Genomic DNA, 19,713 nt, shown 5'->3' with positions numbered 1-19,713 from the left:
TTGCTTACGGCTGAAGAAATAACTAATGTGATGACTGCCGAATTCAAAAGGCAGTTTACAAAATACATGGAGACAATGAGGAAGGAGATGAGAGAGGTTTTGAGTGTGCTGGTGGAGGAGGCGTTTTCCCCGGTGACGAAGGCAGTGGTGAGCGCAGTGGCAGAGGTGCGAGAGCAAGGGGAGGCACTGAAGGAAGTGGAGGAGACGTTATTCCAGCACGGTGATCAACTTACCTCGATGGGGAAGGAGGTGCGGAAGGTGATAGACATGAGCAAGGATCTGCGAGGAAAAATGGAAGACCAGGAAAACAGATCCAGGCGACAGAATTTGAGGATTGTGGGGCTGCCCGAAGGAGTTGAAGGACCGAGGCCGACTGAGTATTTTGCCGCGATGCTGGCGAAACTATTGGGAGAGGGGGAGTATCCCTCCCGATATGAACTGGATCGGGCTCATCGGTCGTGGAGGCCTGTACCAAAGGCGAGTGAGCCACCAAGGGTAGTGACTCTGTGCTTCCGTAGGTACAGTGTGAAGGAGAAGGTCTTGAGCTGGGCCAAGCAGAAGCGGGTGGTGCAGTGGGCTGGAGCTGGTATACGTGTATACCAGGACTTTATACGGTGGAGCTGGCGAGGAGGCGGGCTGCCTTCAACCGGGTGAAGAGGTCACTGTACATTAGCAAGGTGCAGTGCGGCAAAGGGGATTTCTGGGCTTTCCTAGGGCCGGGCAAGGGGGAAAGGGACCCGGGCGGGGGCCTCCACGCTGGCCGGTTTAAGCCGGCCAGTGAACGGGAGTGAGGTGGGGGGAGGGGCTGCGGCCATCGGAGCCTGACAGAACAGGGTCCGAGTGGTCTAGTCGGGGTGGAAAGTTGGGGGGAAGGAACCGAGGTTGGGGAGGAGTTTTGCAAGAGGCAAAGAGGCAGTGGACGGGAGGAGTTGGGGGGGGGGGGAGAATTTACAACTCTTGGGTATCATGTACGGTACTCTTTCAGAGGTTGGATGGCGTTGAGTGTAGGGGGGGGGGGGGGGGGGGGGGGAGGAGGAAGGGGAGTGGACTCTATAGGTTAATGGTGACCATGGGCGGTCCTGGACTCCTTTTTCTTTTTCTCCTTTGTTTTTTGTTTCCACCGTGGGAGGGTTTGTTTTATTGGATGCATATATTGACAGGCGGGCCGTTGTTTGGGGTGGTGGAAGGATGGGATTGATTTTGTCAGTTACCGTTTACTGTTTGTGGGTGGGGTGTAAATTTTGAAGGAAAATGTGAAAATGGAGAATAAAAACATTTTATAAAGAAATAAATGAATAAAACCTTCTGTGCTTCCAGGGTATGTATCCATCGTTCCCATCCTATTCATGTATTCGTCAAGGTGCCTCTTAAACGTCACTATCGTATCTGCTTCCACCACCTCCTCCGGCAGCAAGTTCCAGGCACCCACTCCCCTGTGTGTAAAAAACCTCCCTCGCACATCTCCTCTAAACTTTGCCCCTCGCACCTTAAACCTATGTCACCTGGTAATTGACTTTTTCAACCTGGGGAAAAAGCTTCTGACTATCCACTCTTTTATCAGGTCGTCCCTCAACTCCGTCGCTCTCGTGAATACAATCCGAGTTTATCCAACCTCTCCTGACAGCTAATGCCCTCCAGGCCAGGCAACATCCTGGTAAACCTCCTCTGTACTCTCTCCAAAGCCTCCACATCCTTTTGGTAATGTGGTGACCAGAATTGGAGGCAATATTCCACGTGTGGCCGAACTAAGGTTCTGTACAGCTGCAGCATGACTTGCCAATTTTTGTACTCAATGCCCCGACCAATGAAGACAAGCATGCCGTCTGCCTTCTTAGCTCCTTATCCACCTGCGTTGCCACTTTCAGTGATATGTTTATTGTAATTTCCCAATCTACCACAGACAACTTGCCCCTCATACCATGACAGTTTCCTTCTGCAAGAAACACTCCAATAAATTAGGCAAAAGAACCCTGTAACCACCATAGCCCATCTTCATGGCAACGTGGCTGCTTTGGGAACTAAATATCTTCCAAAGTGCAAACACCTTTTCATTCTGTGCTCCTCGTCAAACTTGGAACCAGGTAATCGCAACGAGGCTCAAAAATGGTCAGCCCACCGGAGGCAGAGGTGTTCGACCGGCCAGTCCAGCAGAAAGAAACCCTCCAATCATCACCATTCACCAGATGTCAGAATGAACAAAATGCAGTCCTGGATGTCAGTGAGAGCAGAAACAATAACAACGGAGCCAACATCTGTAATTTATTGTGAACTTGTTGGAGTCACAACAGGTGTGATGAATCACAAAACCCCTCCCCACATTGAGAACAGATGAATGGTCTCTCCCCAGAATTAACTCGCTAGTGTCTCCGTAGTTGGGACGGTTAATTGAATGTCTCCCCTGCTCAGAGCAGGTGAGTGGCTTCTTCCAGGTGTGAACTCGCTAGTGTTCCTGCAGGGTGTATGGATATCTGAATCCCTTCTGTCACTAAGAGCAGGTGACCAGCCTCTCCCCAGTGTGAACTCGCTGGTGTGTCAGCAGGCTCGATGAAGTAGTGAATCCCTTCTCACACCGAGAGCAGGTGAACGGCTTCTCCCCAGTGTGAACTCGCTGGTGTTTCTGCAGGTCGGATGATTGAGTGAATCCCTTCCCACACTGAGAGCAGGTGAACGGCCTCTCCCCAGTGTGAATTCGCTGATGTATCCGCAGGATGGATAATTGAGTGAATCCCTTCTCACACTGAGAGCAGGTGAAAGGCTTCTCCCCAGTGTGAACTCGCTGATGTATCCGCAGGTTGGATGAATCACCGAATCCCTTCCCACACACAGAGCAAATGAACGGCCTCTCCCCAGTGTGAACTCGCTGGTGTGACTGCAGGTGAGCTAACTGAGTGAATCCCTTCTCACATTGAGAGCAAATGAACGGCCTCTCCCCAGTGTGAACTCGCTGATGTATTCGCAGGTTGGATGAATCACCGAATCCCTTCCCACACACCGAGCAGATGAACGGCCTATCCCCAGTGTGAATACGCCGATGAGCTTCCAGTGCAGATGGAACCCTGAATCCCTTCCCACAGTCCCCACATTTCCACTGTTTCTCCAGCGTGGGGGTGTCCTCGTGTCTCTCCAGGTTTGTCGATCAGTTGAAGTCTCGTCCACACACAGAACACATGTACGGTCTCTCCCCACTATGAATGGTGTGAATTTTCTCAATCTGTGCAACTGGTTCAAACTCTTTCCACAGTCAGTGCCCTGGAACACTCACTCGGGTGTGTGTGTGTCTCGGGGCTTTTCCAGTCACACTGATGTTTTGAAGCCGACAGAAAAGACAAACATTTCTCCTTCTTGATTCAAAGTGATATTCAGTTCCAAGGAATTGAGAGACTCAGTCAGATTGCGACGCGATGTTTGAGATTTCTGTCTGCAATTCCTCCTCTTCTAATATCCTGTAAAAACAATTTATAAAAGTTACTTTTCTTCCCCTCATTTTGGAGAAGGTATCCTGAGGGTAACGACAGTCTGGCCGTGGGGTTAATCCTCCGGGTCCTCAGTCTTATTGAGGAATGTCCCCTTGGATCTATTGTGGTGGTGATTCTTTTGTATTTTTGTTCTTTTGAGACGGTTTATGTGTTGTTGACTTTATCCTACTCTGGTACAGACGGGGCTTTTATCCGTGAAAGGAGCAGTTTGGGGAAACTTTGGTGCCTCTAGTTTAAAGTGAGTTGGAGGAGGGGGTAATGGCGCACGCCCGATTGTGGCGTGAAAATCTGTTCCTGTCTCTCTGTCGCCTAACTAATGGCCACAGTTAATCTGCAAATTTTCTGGGCATCCATCACCCTATGAGAAGGAAAATGATCCTCTCCTTTCTTAAGGAGAAAGTCGACATAGCTTTATTACAGGAAACCCATCTGGATTATGAGGAACACTTTAAATTGAGGCGGGATTGGTTGGGGCAGTTTTTTTCACCTCTTTTTCATCGAGTCGCAGGGTTGTGGCAAACCTTATTATACACTATCCAAGCAGTCACGGTAACTCTGCCGATTACAATGTGCATGTCAATTTCCTTTGTGCCGGTCACCCCATCACCCGTCCCTCCCCTCTGCCCCCTTCACTTGTCGTTTCTGAGTCCTTTCCTGGGCCCTTCACTGGACAATGGGAGTTATCTGTTATTTACAAGTGGACGGTGCCCCCCCCAATTGATGGGCCTCCCCCCTTCCACCCCGCGCACTCCCTGTCCTGTTTTAAACCTTCCCTTGGGGGTTGCTCTTCTTGTGTTTTTGTTCTGGGCTCTCTGGTCTCTGTGTCAGTTGGTTTCTGGTTCTCCCTCCTTTTCCCAGTAGCCTCACCCTCCCCCCCACATCCCTTTTCCTGCCTGCTCCCTGTGATCCCATTGGCCCCCCGTACGCCCACCTCCTTCCCCAGTGTTCCATTGGCCGCTGGCTTCAAACAGGTCCTGGAACAAGTTGGTGAATGGCCTCCACACTTTGTGGGAACCATCCTCTGACCCTCGGACGGTGAACTTGATCTTCTCCAGGTGGAGAAATTCCGATAGGTCTGCCAGCCAGTCTGCAGCTGTGGGTGCTGCTGCTGTTAGCCAGCCGAGCAGGATCCTCCAGCGGCCGATTAGAGAACCAAAGGCAAGGGCATCCGTCCTCTTCCCCATGAATAGTTCTGGCTGGTCCAGTACCCCGAAGACTGCCATTTGTGAGCATGGCTCCACCCTCATAACCATGGACATTGCCTCTAAATAGGCTGTCCAGAATTTGACAAGTCTGGGGCTTTCCCAGAACATGTGGGCATGGTTTGCCGGGCCTCGCTGGCACCATTCGCATTTGTCCTCCATCTCCGGGAAGAACCTGCTCATTCGGGTTCTTGTCAGGTGTGCTCTGTGCACAACATTCAGCTGCATGAAGCTTAGCCTTGCGTAGGAGAAGGTGGAGTTGGTCCCGTTCAGTGCTTAGCTCCAGAGTCCCCACCCTATTTCCGTCCCTCGCTCTTCCTCCCATTTTTCCTGGGTTTCGTCAAGTAAGGAGCGCATCCTTATTAAGAGTTGTCCGTACAGGTCCCCAGTTTCCCTCCCCCAGACTGTCTGCGTCCAGTAACTCCTCTTGCATTGTGCTTCTCAGGGTTCCTGGGTATGCTGGTGTCTCCTTGCGGAGAAGGTTTTTGACCTGGAGCTCATCCCTGTTTGGAAGGTCCAGTCTCTCCGTCAGCTCCTCGAAGATTGCTAGTCTATTTCCCGTGTAAAAGTCCCTAACCATCAGTGTTCCCCCATCCTGTCTCCACCTCTTGAAGGTGGCCTCAGGAATGGCTGGTGCAAACCTATGGTTGCTGCAGATGGGGGCCATGATGGACACATCGGTCAGACTGAATGCTGCCACATCTGGTTCCAGGTTCTCAGGGCAGCTGTCACCACTGGACTTGAGTGTTTTGCTGGCGGGGATGGGAGTGTACACGAGGACTCATCCATCATCAACCATTCCATGTCTGGGCCCTTTACCCATCTCCTCACTCTTTCGGCCGTGGCTGCCCAGTGATAGTATTGCAAGTTCGGGAGGGCCAGGCCTCCCATGTTTCTTCTCCATTGTAGTACTGTTTTAGGGATTTTTGAATTCTTGCCCCTCCGCACACAAACGATGTTAGGTTAGGTGGGTTGACCATGATCAATGCACCAGATTATGGGAATAGGATGGGGAGTCTGCCTCTGTGAGTGCTTTTCTGAGGGTCAGTGCAGACTTGAAGAAGCGAATGGCCTCCTTCTGCACTATAGAGATTCTACGTCATCTATGCTATTTTAATTTGACTATGCTGTTAGTTTGTTTTGTAATATTTTGGGGTATGCGCCCTGCATTGTTATTCTTCTGTTTTTATATAATCTTACCCTTTTTCTCTGCTCACTGTTAACCGATCTGGCATTTCATCTAGAGGCTCTGGTCGCTCAAATATCCTGCTATGAATTAATTCTGCAATGTGTTGCTTGTATTTATGCGGCAGTGTCAGTTGTTCTACACTGTACCCATTTTCCATCAATATGTCTGTTATTCTGTTGCATTCATTATTTACAAAATGGTAAAAAAATATAACAAAAGAAATATTAAAAATCTGTCCAACTCATCCTTTAATATATTCAGTGACCCACAGACTCCACTGATCCCTATGGAAGAGAATTCCATAGACTCATAGCCTTTTGAGGGAAGAGATGACTGGAAATATATAAATAGCGACAGTACAACCAGAAATAATAGTAAATGTACTTTATTACAGACCATAAATAATATATCTAATTTAAAAATACTAGACATATCTCTAGCCAATATTAATTTACTGTCCCATTAAATGTCAGCCATCTCCTGGAGAAACCAGCCCTTTAATTGTGATAAAATTACTGTGGATGCTGGAGTCTGAAACGAAAGAGAAAATGCTGGAAAATCTCAGCAGGTCTGGCAGCATCTGTAGGGAGAGAAAAGAGCTGACTCGAAACGTCAGCTCTTTTCTCTCCCTCCAGATGCTGCCAAACCTGCTGAGATTTTGCAGCATTTTCTCTTCCTTTAATTGTGAACATCAGGAAAGAGACCATCCTTTTATTTTTATTAAACGCATTTTATTCAAACTTGTATCAAAGTTACAGCAAATAAACACCCCGGGAAACATTCTTCCCAACAATCAACTATATGGTTTGTACAGATTTTTCTCCTTTTTCACCCCCCCCCCCCCCCGCGACAAACAGCTCCTCAAACATGGTCACAAACATCCCCCACCTTTTCTCAAACCCCCCTGCTGCACCCTTAACTCAGACTTTCTCTTCTCTAACCGCAGGAAGCCGTGCAGGTCACCCAACCGCGCTGCTGCCCCCGGGTGGCGAGAGACCATCCTTTTAGCCAGACAAATAAATGTGTCAAGCTGAGGGAGCAAAGGATGTCAATGTCTTTAAGGGAGAGAGAGAGAGAGAGACCTGGGCCAAGCTTTCCAGAATCTGCACCCTCCCGGGATTCACTTCCTTTCCCTTCAGTTGCTGCAAGTGACCAATTGAATGAGAAAAGAAATGGAAAGAGGGAGAAAAGAAAGTGTTTTACTCACAGATGTTGGAGACAGGAGTTTTTTATCTTCACTTCCGCTGTAACATCACAATGGGGCACTGCCTGAATCAGCCAATAGGAATTACTCTTACGCGCTGTCGTCACCGGGTTCCAGTGCGCAGGCCCGGCGCTCCCCGCCCCAACCCGTTGTTTCGCCCGCCCCCTGAACACGGGAGAAAAAAACCCGACAACAGAACCTCCTCGAGACAAGGTTTCCAGGCAACCGGCATGACGGCGAGAGCGAGAAGCAAATCGGTGATCTCCTGCCCACGACTGCGCATGTCCAAGGGAGAGGGGAGGCTGCGCATGTGCAAAGGGTAGCCCGCCTCCTGGCCTTTTACCTGAGGTATTGACCAATGGCAAGAGTTGGAGGACCAGAAGGACTCTGGTCCTCCAGCTAATCAGCTCGGGCTTTGTGAGACTGCTCAATTGAACTTCACAAGGACGCAAACTTCCTCCCGTCTCCAACATTTGTGAGTAACTCTATTATTGTCGTCACAATTATTACAGAAACCAATTTACAAGGCTCCAGGCCTCATTACACTTCAAATTGACGATTAAACACACTTCAAATTGACGATTAAACAGTCACTGAACACAAAACAGCTGCAAGGCACAAGGCCCAATTACATTTCACAATAACGTTGTAACAGTCATTGAACACAAACAGCTGCAAGGCACAGGGCCGAAATACGTTTCCAGATACCAATTAACCAGTCACTTATCACAACCAGCCGCAAGGCACAGGCCCTACGCATAGTTCAAGTAACAATCGAACAGTCACAAAACACGAACAGTCGTGAGGCACAAGGCCTCGAAACCCAACGACCATTCCAAAGAAAAAAGGAACAAAAAACCACAAGACACGAGTACATTTCGAGGTAACGGCCTATAAACACATAAGACAAGCAGTCGCGAGGCACAAGGCCCCGATACAATACGGCCGCTTCGGAAACAAGTATGACCCACAGGGCCTCGATACATTTTAACAGTGTCATATCAAACCCAATCACCAGGCACCAGGCCTCAATTCACCCCAGAAAAGATTTAACAGGATAGAATCAATCACCGAACACTAATCCCCGCTCACCCACCCCCGTTCACCCCGCCCTGCAGCCGACACCCCGGAGGAAAGGCCCCTCCTCGCTAAGAGCACAGGCCACCGGAGAGCCAGACCCGGGTGCGGCGGAGGAGACAGGGTTCCCCCTTCCTGGACCCCGCCCAAAGGCACGGCACCATTCGGAGGGAGAGCAGTTTCACACCAACTAGCGTTCCACCACAATTACTAATTACCATTTCAGGGAAACCCGAAATGAGTTGAATGTCATAGGCTGCTAAAGAAAACGAAAGCAAAGAAAACATGAAAACAAAATCCCTTCGTACTCATAGAAAAGTCCATAAAAAAGAGTCCATTAATTTTGCACGTTCCACATCATGACCCCGGCGCTCCAGCCGAAATTTCACAAGGAACAACATGTCCTCAAAGTCCTCCAATGGCAGCGGCCAGAGTCGCTCCAATGTTGGCAACAGTCGACAACGGGGAAGAAAGTCCCAGAGTCAGTCCCAACCGCCCACAGGGCGTCCAGGGGGGCCGAACCCCCGGAGACCCCAGGAATGGCAGCAACCCACCCCGGGCTGCAGGCCGCGGGCCGCCCATCGGGTATCCACTCCCGGTTCCGACCCGCCGCTTCCAGCAGCCTATCCAGCTGCCATCCTTCCTCCATTCCTTCGTCCTCCATTGGGCGAACTCAAAACCGCCGACAGCAAACCTCGCAGTCCGAAGCAGCATCTCCGCAGCTCAACCGCTGACTTGAAACACGACTGGTCGCAGTACTCCGAAACCGATCTCCCCTTCCCTCGGGGACCAGGAGCAATGGGCGCCGAGTTGCTGTTTCACCCCATCCAGGAAGCTCCCAGAGGCGGCCTGCCTTTCGAATCGGCCCGGGTGGCGGACACCAAGCTCGCACACAACCGCCCAAGCCTCCTCCACTTTTCACCCCAGGAATTTGGACAGTGTCGGCCGTAGCTCCCACAATCCCCCGCGCTGGGGAACCCGCTCTATCTGCCGCACGGGCGGGTGATCAGGTACTGCGCATGTCCAAGGGTGAGGGGAAGCTGCGCATGTGTGGAGGAAAGCCCAGTCCCTGACCTTCCTGTGAGGTGTTGGCTAATGGATAGAGTTAGGACCGGAAGGACGCTGGTCCTCCAATCAGCGCGGGCTTTATGTGAAAGGAGATTGGGCTTCACATAGACTGAAACGTCCTCCAGCCTCCAACATCTGTGAGTACCTCTTTTATTTTCGTCACAATTTTCAACATAGACTCATTTACAGGGCACAAGGCCCGATTACACTTCACATTAAACGAATCAACAGTCACCGAACACGAAACAGCTACAAGGCACAAGGCCCGATTACACTTCACATTAACGATTAACCAGTCACTGAACACGAAACAGCTGCAAGGCACAAGGCCTAGTTACACTTCACATTAACGATTAAACGATCATTGAGCATAAAACAGCTGCGAGGCGCAAGGCCCAATTACATTTTACGATAACGTTGCAACAGTCAATGAACACAAACAGCTGCAAAGCACAGGGTCAAGATACGTTCCCGAATACCAATCAGCCAGTCATTTATCACAACCAGCCGCAAGGCACAGGCCCCACATATAGTTCAGATAACAATCACACAGATTCATAACTCGAACAGTCGTAAGGCACAAGGCTAACCAAACGACTGTTCCAAAAGCATAAGGAAACAAAAACACAAGACACAACCACATCGAGGCAACCACCTCTAAACACATACACAAGCAGTCGCGAGGCACAAGGCCCCAAAACCATACGACCACTCCAAAAGAAATAAAGAAAAAGAGAAACAAAACCCAAAAGTACAACACACAACACAGACAGGTTTCGAAGTAACGACTCTACACACATGAGACAAGCAGTCGCGAGGCACAAGGCCCCGATACAATACGGCCACCCCAGTACAAATATGACCCTCAGGGCCTCAATTTATCTCAACAGTTATCATATCAAAAACCCAGTCACCGGGGACCAGGCCTTAATTCACCCCAGAAAAAAAAAATTTCCCAGAATAAAATCCGTCATCGAACACTAATCCCTGCTCACCCGCCCCCGTTCACCCCGCCCTGCAGCCGACACCACGGAGGAGAGGCCTGGCTGAGGAGCACAGACCCCCGGGGCGCCAGACCTGAGCGCGGCGGAGGAGAGAGGGTTCCCCCCTCCTGGACCCCGCCCAAGAGCATGGGACCATTCGGAGGGAGAGCAGTTTCACATTTTAACAATTTCATATCAATAACCCGATCACCAGGCACCAGGCCTTAATTCACCCCTGAAAAAATTTATCAAGATCCAATCCATCATCGAACACTAATCCCTGCTCACCCACCCCCGTTCACCCCGCCCTGCAGCCGACACCACGGAGGAAAGGCCCCCTCTCTGTAAGAGCACAGACCACCGGAGAGCCAGACCCAGACGCGGCGGAGGAGAGAGGGTTCCCCCCTTCTGGACCCTGCCCGAGGGCACGGGACCATTCGGAGGGAGAGCAGTTTCACATTTTAACAATTTCATATAAAAACCCCAGAAAAAACTTTATCAAGATCCAATCCATCACCGAACACTAATCCCTGCCCACCCACCCCCGTTCACCACACCCGGCAGCCAACACCCCGGGGGAAGGCCCCCCCATGGCTGAGAGCGCAGACCCCCGGGGAGCCAGACCTGAGCGCGGCGGAGGAGAGAGGGTTAGAGCAGCTCCGCACTGACCAGCGTTCCACTATTAATACTAGGATACCATTTCGGGAAAAAAAAGCCTAAATGAGTTAAATGTAATAGGTTACTAAATACAACAAGGCAAAGAAAACAAGAAAACAAATCCCCCAGCATACATAGAAAAGTCTATAGAAAAAGTCCATTAATTTTGCAAGTTCCACAACACAGTACTAGCGCTCTTGCCGAAATTTCACGAGAGTCAACATGTCCTCAGAGTCCTCCAGTGGCAGCGGCCCGAGTCGCTCCAATGTTGGCAACAGTCGAAAATGTGGAAGAAATTCCCGGATTCAGTCCATCCGCCCGCAGGGCGTCCAGGGGGGGGCGAGCCCCCGGAGACCCAGGAACGGCAGCAACCCGCCCCGGGCTGCAGGCCGCGGGCTGCCCAACGGACAATCTACACCCCGGTTCCGTCCCGCCGCTTCCAGCAGCCTATCCAGCTGCCATCCTTCCTCCATTCCTTCGTCCTCCAGTGGGCGAACTCACAACCGCCGACAGCAAACCTCGCAGTCCAGCAGCATCCCCGCAGCTCGACCGCTGACTTGAAACACGACTGGTTGCAGTACTCCGAAACCGGTCTCCCCTTCCCTCGGGGACCAGGAGCAATGGGCGCCGAGTTGCTGTTTCACCCCATCCAGGAAGCTCCCAGAGGCGGCCTGCCTTTCGAATCGGCCCGGGGGCGGACACCAAGCTCGCACACAACCGCCCAAGCCTCCTCCACTTTTCACCCCAGAAGTTTGGACAGTGTCGGCCGTAGCTCCCACAATCCCCCGCGCTGGGGAACCCGCTCTATCCGCCGCACGGGCGGGTGATCAGGTACTGCGCATGTCCAAGGGTGAGGGGAAGCTGCGCATGTGTGGAGGAAAGCCCAGCCCAGCCCCTGACCTTCCTGTGAGGTGTTGGCTAATGGATAGAGTTAGGACCGGAAGGACGCTGGTCCTCCAATCAGCGCGGGCTTTATGTGAAAGGAGATTGGGCTTCACATAGACTGAAACGTCCTCCAGCCTCCAACATCTGTGAGTAAAACACTTTCTTTTCTCCCCCTTTCCATTTCTTTTCTCATTCTAACCTTCAATTGGTCACTTGCAGTAACTGAAGGGAAAGGAAGTGAATCCAGGGAGGGTGCAGACTCTGCAAAGATTGGCCCAGGTCTTTCTCTCTCTCTCTCTCTCTCTCTCTCTGAAAGACATTGACATCCTTTGCTCCGTCAGCTTGACACATTTATTTGTCTGGCTAGAAGGATGGTCTCTCGCCACCGGGGGTAGCAGCGTGGTTGGGTGACCTGCACGGCTTACTGCGGTTAGAGAAGATAAAGTATGAGTTAAGGTTGCAGCAGGGGAGTTTGAGAAAAGGTGGGGGATGTTTGTGACCATGTTTGAGGAGCTGTTCGTCGCAGGGGAAGAAAGGTAGGGGGGGGGGGGGGGTGAAAAAGGAGAAAAATCTGTACAAACCGTATAGTTGATTGTTGGCAAGAATGTTTCCCGGGGGGGTGTTTATTTGCTGTAACCTACTTTGATACAAGTTTGAATAAAATGCATTAAAAATAAAAATAAATAAAAGGATGGTCTCTTTCCTGATGTTCAATTAAAGGAAGAGAAAATACTGGAAAATCTCAGCAGGTCTGGTAGCATCTGTAGTGAGAGAAAAAAGCTGTTGTTTCAAGTCCGATGACTCTTTGACAAGACTTTGACAAAGAGTCATCGGTCTCGAAAGGTCAGCTCTTTTCTCTCCCTACAGATGCTGCCAGACCTGCTGAGATTTTCCAGCATTTTCTCTTTCGTTTCAGATTCCAGCACCTGCAGTAATTTCCTTTTATCACAATTAAAGGGCTGGTTTCTCCAGGAGATGGCTGACATTTAATGGGACAGTAAATTAATATCGGCTAGAGATATGTCTAGTAGTTTTAAATTAGATATATTATTTATGGTCTGTAATAAACTACATTTACTATTATTTCTGGTTGTGTAATATTGTACTGTCGCCACTTATATATTTCTAGTCATCTCTTCCCTCAAAAGGCTATTAGTCTATGGAATTCTCTTCCACAGGGATCAGTGGAGTCTGTGGGTCACTGAATATATTCAAGGATGAGTTGGACAGATTTTTAATATTTCTTTTATGTTTTCTTCAGCATTTTTAAAACAATGAATGCAACAAAATAACAGAAATATTGATGGAAAATGGGTACAGTGTAGAACAACTGATACTGCCGCATAAATGCAAGCAACATATTGCAGAATTAATTCATAGCAGGATATTTGAGCGACCAGAGCCCCAAGATGAAATGCCAGATCAGTTAACAGATTAACATAGTGAGTGGGGAAAGATGGTAAGATGATATAAAAACAGAAGCATAACAATGCAGGGCGCATAACCCAAAAATTACAAAACAGACTAACAACATAGTCAAATTAAAATAGCATAGATGACGTAGAATCTCTATAGTGCAGAAGGAGGCCATTCGCTTCTTCAAGTCTGCACTGACCCTCAGAAAAGCACTCACAGAGGCAGACTCCCCATCCTATTCCCATAATCTGGTGCATTGATCATGGTCAACCCACCTAACCTAACATCGTTTGTGTGCGGAGGGGCAAGAATTCAAAAATCCCTAAAACAGTACTACAATGGAGAAGAAACATGGGAGGCCTGGCCCTCCCGAACTTGCAATACTATCACTGGGCAGCCACGGCCGAAAGAGTGAGGAGATGGGTAAAGGACCCTGACATGGAATGGTTGATGATGGACGAGTCCTCATGTACAGGAATGACCCTCCGGGCCCTCGCCACGGCAACACTCCCATCCCCGCCAGCAAAACACTCAAGTCCAGTGGTGGTAGCTACCCTGAGAACCTGGAACCAGATGTGGCAGCATTTCAGTCTGACCGATGTGTCCTTCATGGCCCCCATCTGCGGCAACCATAGGTTTGCACCAGCCATTCTCGACACCACCTTCAAGAGGTAGAGACAGGACGGGGGAACACTGATGGTTCGGGACTTTTACACGGGAAATAGACTAGCGACCTTAGAGGTGCTGACGGAGAGGCTGGACCTACCAAACAGGGATGAGCTCCAGGTCAAAAACTTTCTCCACAAGGATACACCAGCACACCCAGGAACCCTGAGAAGCACAATGCAAGAGGAGTTACTTGATGCAGACAGTCTGGAGAAGGGAAACTGTGGGGACCTGTACGGACAACTCTTAATAAGGATACGCTCCTAGCACACTGGGCTAAATCGCTGGCTTTGAAAGCAGACCAAGGCAGGCCAGCAGCACGGTTCGATTCCCGTAACAGCCTCCCCGAACAGGCGCCGGAATTTGGCGACTAGGGGCTTTTCACAGTAACTTTATTTGAGGCCGACTTGTGACAATAAGCGATTTTCATACTTGACCAAACCCAGGAAAAATGGGAGGAAGAGCGAGGGACGGAAATAGGGTGGGGACTCTGGAGCGAAGCACTGAACGGAACCAACTCCACCTTCCCCTACGCAGCTGAATGTTGTGCACAGAGCACACCTGACAAGAACCCGAATGAGCAGGTTCTTCCCGGAGATGGAGGACAAACGTGAATGGTGCCAGCGGGGCCCGGCAAACCATGCCCACATGTTCTGGGTATGTCCCACACTTGTCGAATTCCTATTTAGAGGCAATGTCCATGGCTATGAGGGTGGAGCCGTGCCCACAAATGGCAGTCGTCGGGGTATCGGACCAGCCAGAACTATTCATGGGGAAGAGGGCGGACGCCCTTGCCTTTGGTTCTCTAATCGGCCGCTGGAGAATCCTGCTCGGCTGGCAATTAGCAGCACCACCCACAGCTGCAGACTGGCTGGCAGACCAATCGGGATTTCTCCACCTGGAGAAGATCAAGTTCACCGTCCGAGGGTCAGAGGATGGTTCCCACAAAGTGTGGAGGCCATTCACCAACTTGTTCCAGGACCTGTTTGAAGCCAGCGGCCAATGGAACACTGGGAGGGAGATGAACGTACGAGAGCCAAGGGGATCACAGGGAGCAGGCAGGAAAAGGGGAGGGGGGGGGGGCTACTGGGACAAGGAGGGAGAACCAGAAACCAACTGACACAGAGACCAGAGAGCCCAGAACAAAAACACAAGAAGAGGAACCCCAAGGGAAGGTTTAAAACAGGACAGGGAGTGCGCGGGGTGGAAGGGGGGTGCCCCATCAATGGGGGGGGAAGGGAGGACACCGTCCACTTGTAAATAACAGATAACTCCCATTGTACAGTGAAGGGCCCAGGAAAGGACCAAGAAACGACGAGTGAAGGGGCGGAGGGGAGGGACGGGAGATGGAGGGATCGGCACAAAGGAAATTGACATGCACATTGTAATCGGCAGAGGTACCCTGACTGCTTGGATAGTGTATAATAAGCATTGCCACAAGTCTGTTACTGGATCAAAAAGAGGTGAAAAAAATGCCCCATCCAATCCCGCCTAAATTTAAAGTGTTCCTCATAATCCAGATGAGTTTCCTGTAATAAAACTATGTTGACTTTCTCCTTAAGAAAGGGAGAGGATCTTTTTCCTTCTGATAGGGTGATGGATGCCCTGTACATTCCCTGAGAAAATTTGCAGATTAACTGCTGCCATTAGTTAGGCGACAGAGAGAACAGGAACAGATTTTCACACCACAATCGGACGTGCGCCATCCTCCAACTCACTTTACACCAGAGGCACCTAAGTCTCCCCAAACTGCTCCTTTCACGGATAAAAGCCCCGTCTGTACCAGAGTGGAATAAAGTCAACAACACATAAACCGTCTCAAAAGAACAAAAATACAAAAGAATCACCACCACAATAGATCCAAGGGGACATTCCTCAATAAGACTGAGGACCCGGAGGATTAACCCCACGGCCAGACTGTCGTTACCCTCAGGATACCTTCTCCAAAATGAGGAGAAGTAAAGTAACTTTTTATAAATTGTTTTTACAGGATATTAGAAGAGGAGGAATTACAGACTGAAATCTCAAACGTCACGTCTCAATCTGACTGAGTCTCTCAATTCCTTGGAACTGAGTATCACTGAATCAAGAAGGAGAAATGTTTGTCTTTTCTGTCGGCTTCAAAACATCAGTGTGACTGGAAAAGCCCCGAGACACACACACCTGAGTGAGAGTGTTCCAGGGCACTGACTGTGGAAAGAGCTTTAACCAGTTACACAGCCTGAAAAAACATCACACCATTCACAGTGGGGAGAGACCGTACACGTGTTCTGTGTGTGGACGAGGCTTCAACTGATCGACAAACCTGGAGAGACACGAGGAGACCCACACCCTGGAGAAACAGTGGAAATGTGGGGACTGTGGGAAGGGATTCAGGGCCCCATCTCAGCTGGAAGCTCATCGGCGCAGTCACTCTGGGGAGAGGCCGTTCACCTGCTCTGTGTGTGAGAAGGGATTCATTCGGTTATTCGCTCTGCAGAAACACCAGCGAGTTCACACTGGGGAGAGGCCGTTCACCTGCTCTCAATGTGAGAAGGGATTCGGTGATTCATCCGCCCTGCGGATACATCAGCGAGTTCACACTGGGGAGAGGCCGTTCACCTGCTCTCAGTGTGAGAAGGGATTCACTACTTCCTCGAGCCTGCTGTCACACCAGCGAGTTCACACTGGGGAGAGGCCGTTCACTTGCTCTCAATGTGAGAAGGGATTCACTCAGTTATCCCACCTGCAGAGACACCAGCGAGTTCACACTGGGGAGAGGCCGTTCCCCTGCTCTCATTGTGAGAAGGGATTCACTCGGTTATCCAGCCTGCTGACACACCAGCGAGTTCACACTGGGGAGAGGCCGTTCACCTGCTCTCAGTGTGATAAGGGATTCACTACTTCATCGAGCCTGCTGGCACACAAGCAAGTTCACATTGGGGAGAGGCCGTTCACCTGCTCTCAGTGTGAGAAGGGATTCACTCAATCATCCGACCTGCTGAGACATCAGCGAGTTCACACTGGGGAGAGGTCGTTCACCTGCTCTCAGTGTGAGAAGGGATTCACTCAATCATCCGACCTGCGGAGGCATCAGCGAGTTCACACTGGGGAGAGGCCGTTCACCTGCTCTCAGTGTGAGAAGGGTTTCACTCAATCATCCGGCCTGCGGAGACATCAGCGAGTTCACACTGAGGAGAGGCCGTTCACCTGCTCTCAGTGTGGGAAGGGATTCACTCACTTATCCAGGCTGCTGACACACCAGCGAGTTCACACTGGGGAGAGGCCGTTCATCTGCTCTCAGTGTGAGGATGGATTCACTCACTTATCCAGGCTGCTGACACACCAGCGACTTCACACTGGGGAGAGGCTGTTCACCTGCTCTCAGTGTGAGAAGGGATTCACTTGGTTATCCCACCTGCGGAGACACCAGCGAGTTCACACAGGGGAGAAGGCGTTAACCTGCTCTTAGTGAGAGAAGGGACTCAGATATCCATACACCCTGCAGGAACACTAGCGAGTTCACACCTGGAAGAAGCCATTCACCTGCTCTGTGCAGGGGAGACGTTGTTGCTAACTTTTGGTTGGTTCAATTGGCTGTTTTATAACCTTCGCTCTAGAGTTGCTGGGTATCTTTATGATGCCGCCACGAGGTTCAAGTTCAAGGACTGATCAATAACTCAACACACCAATTGGCAAGATTCAAATCAAAAATCATTTATTATACACAGTAAATCACTACCCATGCATAAACTCTACTTTCTAGTCTATTCCTATCACTAAAAGGCCTATATTTAGCTTCGGAATTGGCCCACCAGGTATGGGGAACAAATGGCCTTTCGTTCAGGTCCTGAGTCTGCAGGATTCAAAAGCTGGTATGGACTTGTAGCTAGGAGGGCCTATCTCGTAGCGAGCGTTGACTTGAGACTTACTTGGGTGGAGTGGCAGACAGGTCACTCTCACGGGTTGATTCAAGTTGCTGAGTGACCCTGCCAAAGAAGGACGATTTGAACTTGGGGGCTTTACTTCATAGTCCCCAGGGGCTTCCCGCCTTTCGGGGCGGACCCCGTACCTGGTTCCAAGTGATTGGACTGCTTTCCGATCACTGTGATCGATTTCTCCAATACTGGAGTTGTTCCCCGATCGTTGGGCGGTCCCTAAATGTTCATTGGCCTTCCTTTGTCTTGGCTCCTGCTGGCACCGAGGAGTCTGGCTTGGCTTTATTTACCTTAACTGTTGCCATTGTGCCTTGGAATCGCACATTACTATGTAGATGGCTGCTGCATTACTATGCAGATGGCTGCTGGTTTCAGTGCTGTCTGGTTGTTTTGCAGGTTTCAATATACATGATTTCTGCACTTGCTAGTCTTTGCCTGTGTTGGCTGAATTTCCCTTCAGCCTTTGCGATTCTCCATTTTAAGTCGGGAAGTGGCCAACCCAGGTGGCTACAACATTCAATGATCCATCCCAACTACAGAGACACTAGCGAGTTAATTCTGGGGAGAGACCATTCATCTGCTCTCAATGTGGGAAGGGGTTTTGTGATTCATCACACCTGTTGTGACTCCAACAAGTTCACAATAAATTACAGATGTTGGCTCCGTTGTTATTGTTTCTGTTCTCACTGACATCCAGGACTGCATTTTGTTCATTCTGACATCTGGTGAATGGTGATGATTGGAGGGTTTCTTTCTGCTGGACTGGTCAGTCTAACACCTCTGCCTCCGGTGGGCTGACCATTTTTGAGCCTCGTTGCGACCACTTGGTTCCAAGTTTGACGAGGAGCACAGAATGAAAAGGTGTTTGCACGTTGGAAGATATTTAGTTCCCAAAGCAGCCATGTTGCCATGAAGATGGGCTATGGTGGTTACAGGGTTCTTTTGCCTAATTTATCTGGGTGTTTCCCGCAGAAGGAAACTGTCAGGGTATGAGGGGCAAGATGTCTGTGGTAGATTGGGAAATTACAATAAACATACCACGGAAAGTGGCAATGCAGGTGGATAAGGAGCTAAGAAGGCAGGCGGCATGCTTGTCTTCATTGGTCGGGGCATTGAGTCTAAAAAGTGGCAAGTCATGCTGCAGCTGTACAGAACCTTAGTTAGGCCACACGTGGAATATTGCCGACAATTCTGGTCACCATAATACCAAAAGGATGTGGAGGCTGTGGAGAGAGTACAGAGGAGGTTTACCAGGATGTTGCCTGGCCTGGAGGGTATTAGCTGTCAGGAGAGGTTGGATAAATTCGGATTCGAAACTCGAGCGACGGAGGTTGACGGACGACCTGATAAAAGTTTACAAAATTCTGAGTGGCACGGACAGAGTGGATAATCAGAAGCTTTTTCCCAGGTTGGAAAAGTCAATTACCAGGTGACAGAGGTTTAAGGTGCGAGGGGCAAAGTTTTTTTTCAACAGTTTATTGAGACATTTATGCTTTTATAACAATAAGCGATACAAATGTAGTAAACATAGTTCAGTGGGTAAACATCCCTCCATCTCCCACTGCTCCCGCCTACTCTAGACACAACATAGCCGAACTCCCCCCTATCCCATCACCCCCCCCCCCCCCCATTGCCTCGGCTGACAGTTTAGTTTTCTCTGAAGGAGTCGATAAATGGCTGCCACCTCCGAACGAACCCTAACGTTGATCCTCTCAGGGTGAACTTAATTTTCTCAAGTCTAAGAAACCCAGCCATGTCGCTGACCCAAACCCCTGATTTCGGGGGCTTCGAGTCCCTCCATGCTAACAATATCCGTCTCCGGGCTACCAAGGAGACAAAGGCCAAGACGTCAGCCTCTCTCGCCCCCTGAACTCCCGGCTCTTCCGAAACTCCAAAGATCGCCACCTCTGGACTCGGCGCCACCCTTGTTTTTAGCACAATGGACATGACATCCGCAAATCCCTGCCAGTGTA

The 19,713-nt window shown here is 50.1% G+C and overlaps 3 protein-coding genes across 3 annotated transcripts in view; 2 read left to right on the top strand and 1 right to left on the bottom strand.

The window, feature by feature from the left end:
• LOC140417982 (uncharacterized) overlaps positions 1-3,136 on the bottom strand; it is a gene marked incomplete at its 5' end in the record, with an annotated part of 69,978 nt that extends 66,842 nt beyond the window's left edge. Inside the window, one exon of the mRNA XM_072501413.1 lies at positions 2,489-3,136. Coding sequence (XP_072357514.1) covers positions 2,489-3,136 — 648 coding nt within the window. The remainder of the gene's footprint in view (positions 1-2,488) is intronic.
• Positions 3,137-7,079: 3,943 nt separating this feature from the next.
• Positions 7,080-19,713, top strand: part of LOC140422132 (uncharacterized) — a 33,668-nt gene continuing 21,034 nt past the window's right edge. Inside the window, exon 1 of the mRNA XM_072507132.1 lies at positions 7,080-7,546. The gene's annotated coding sequence lies outside the window, so the exon portion shown is untranslated. The remainder of the gene's footprint in view (positions 7,547-19,713) is intronic.
• On the top strand, positions 16,120-18,406 carry LOC140417981 (uncharacterized; the record flags this gene model as incomplete). Its single annotated transcript, XM_072501412.1, has 1 exon — positions 16,120-18,406. A coding segment is annotated over one exon (1,155 nt), but the record flags the coding sequence as incomplete, so codon positions are not given.

Source organism: Scyliorhinus torazame, chromosome 5 (assembly GCF_047496885.1).
Source record: "Scyliorhinus torazame isolate Kashiwa2021f chromosome 5, sScyTor2.1, whole genome shotgun sequence".
Classification (NCBI taxonomy): Eukaryota; Metazoa; Chordata; class Chondrichthyes; order Carcharhiniformes; family Scyliorhinidae; genus Scyliorhinus; species Scyliorhinus torazame.
Note: the sequence above shows the minus strand (reverse complement) of the source record. Positions and strands in the feature narration are given on the sequence as shown.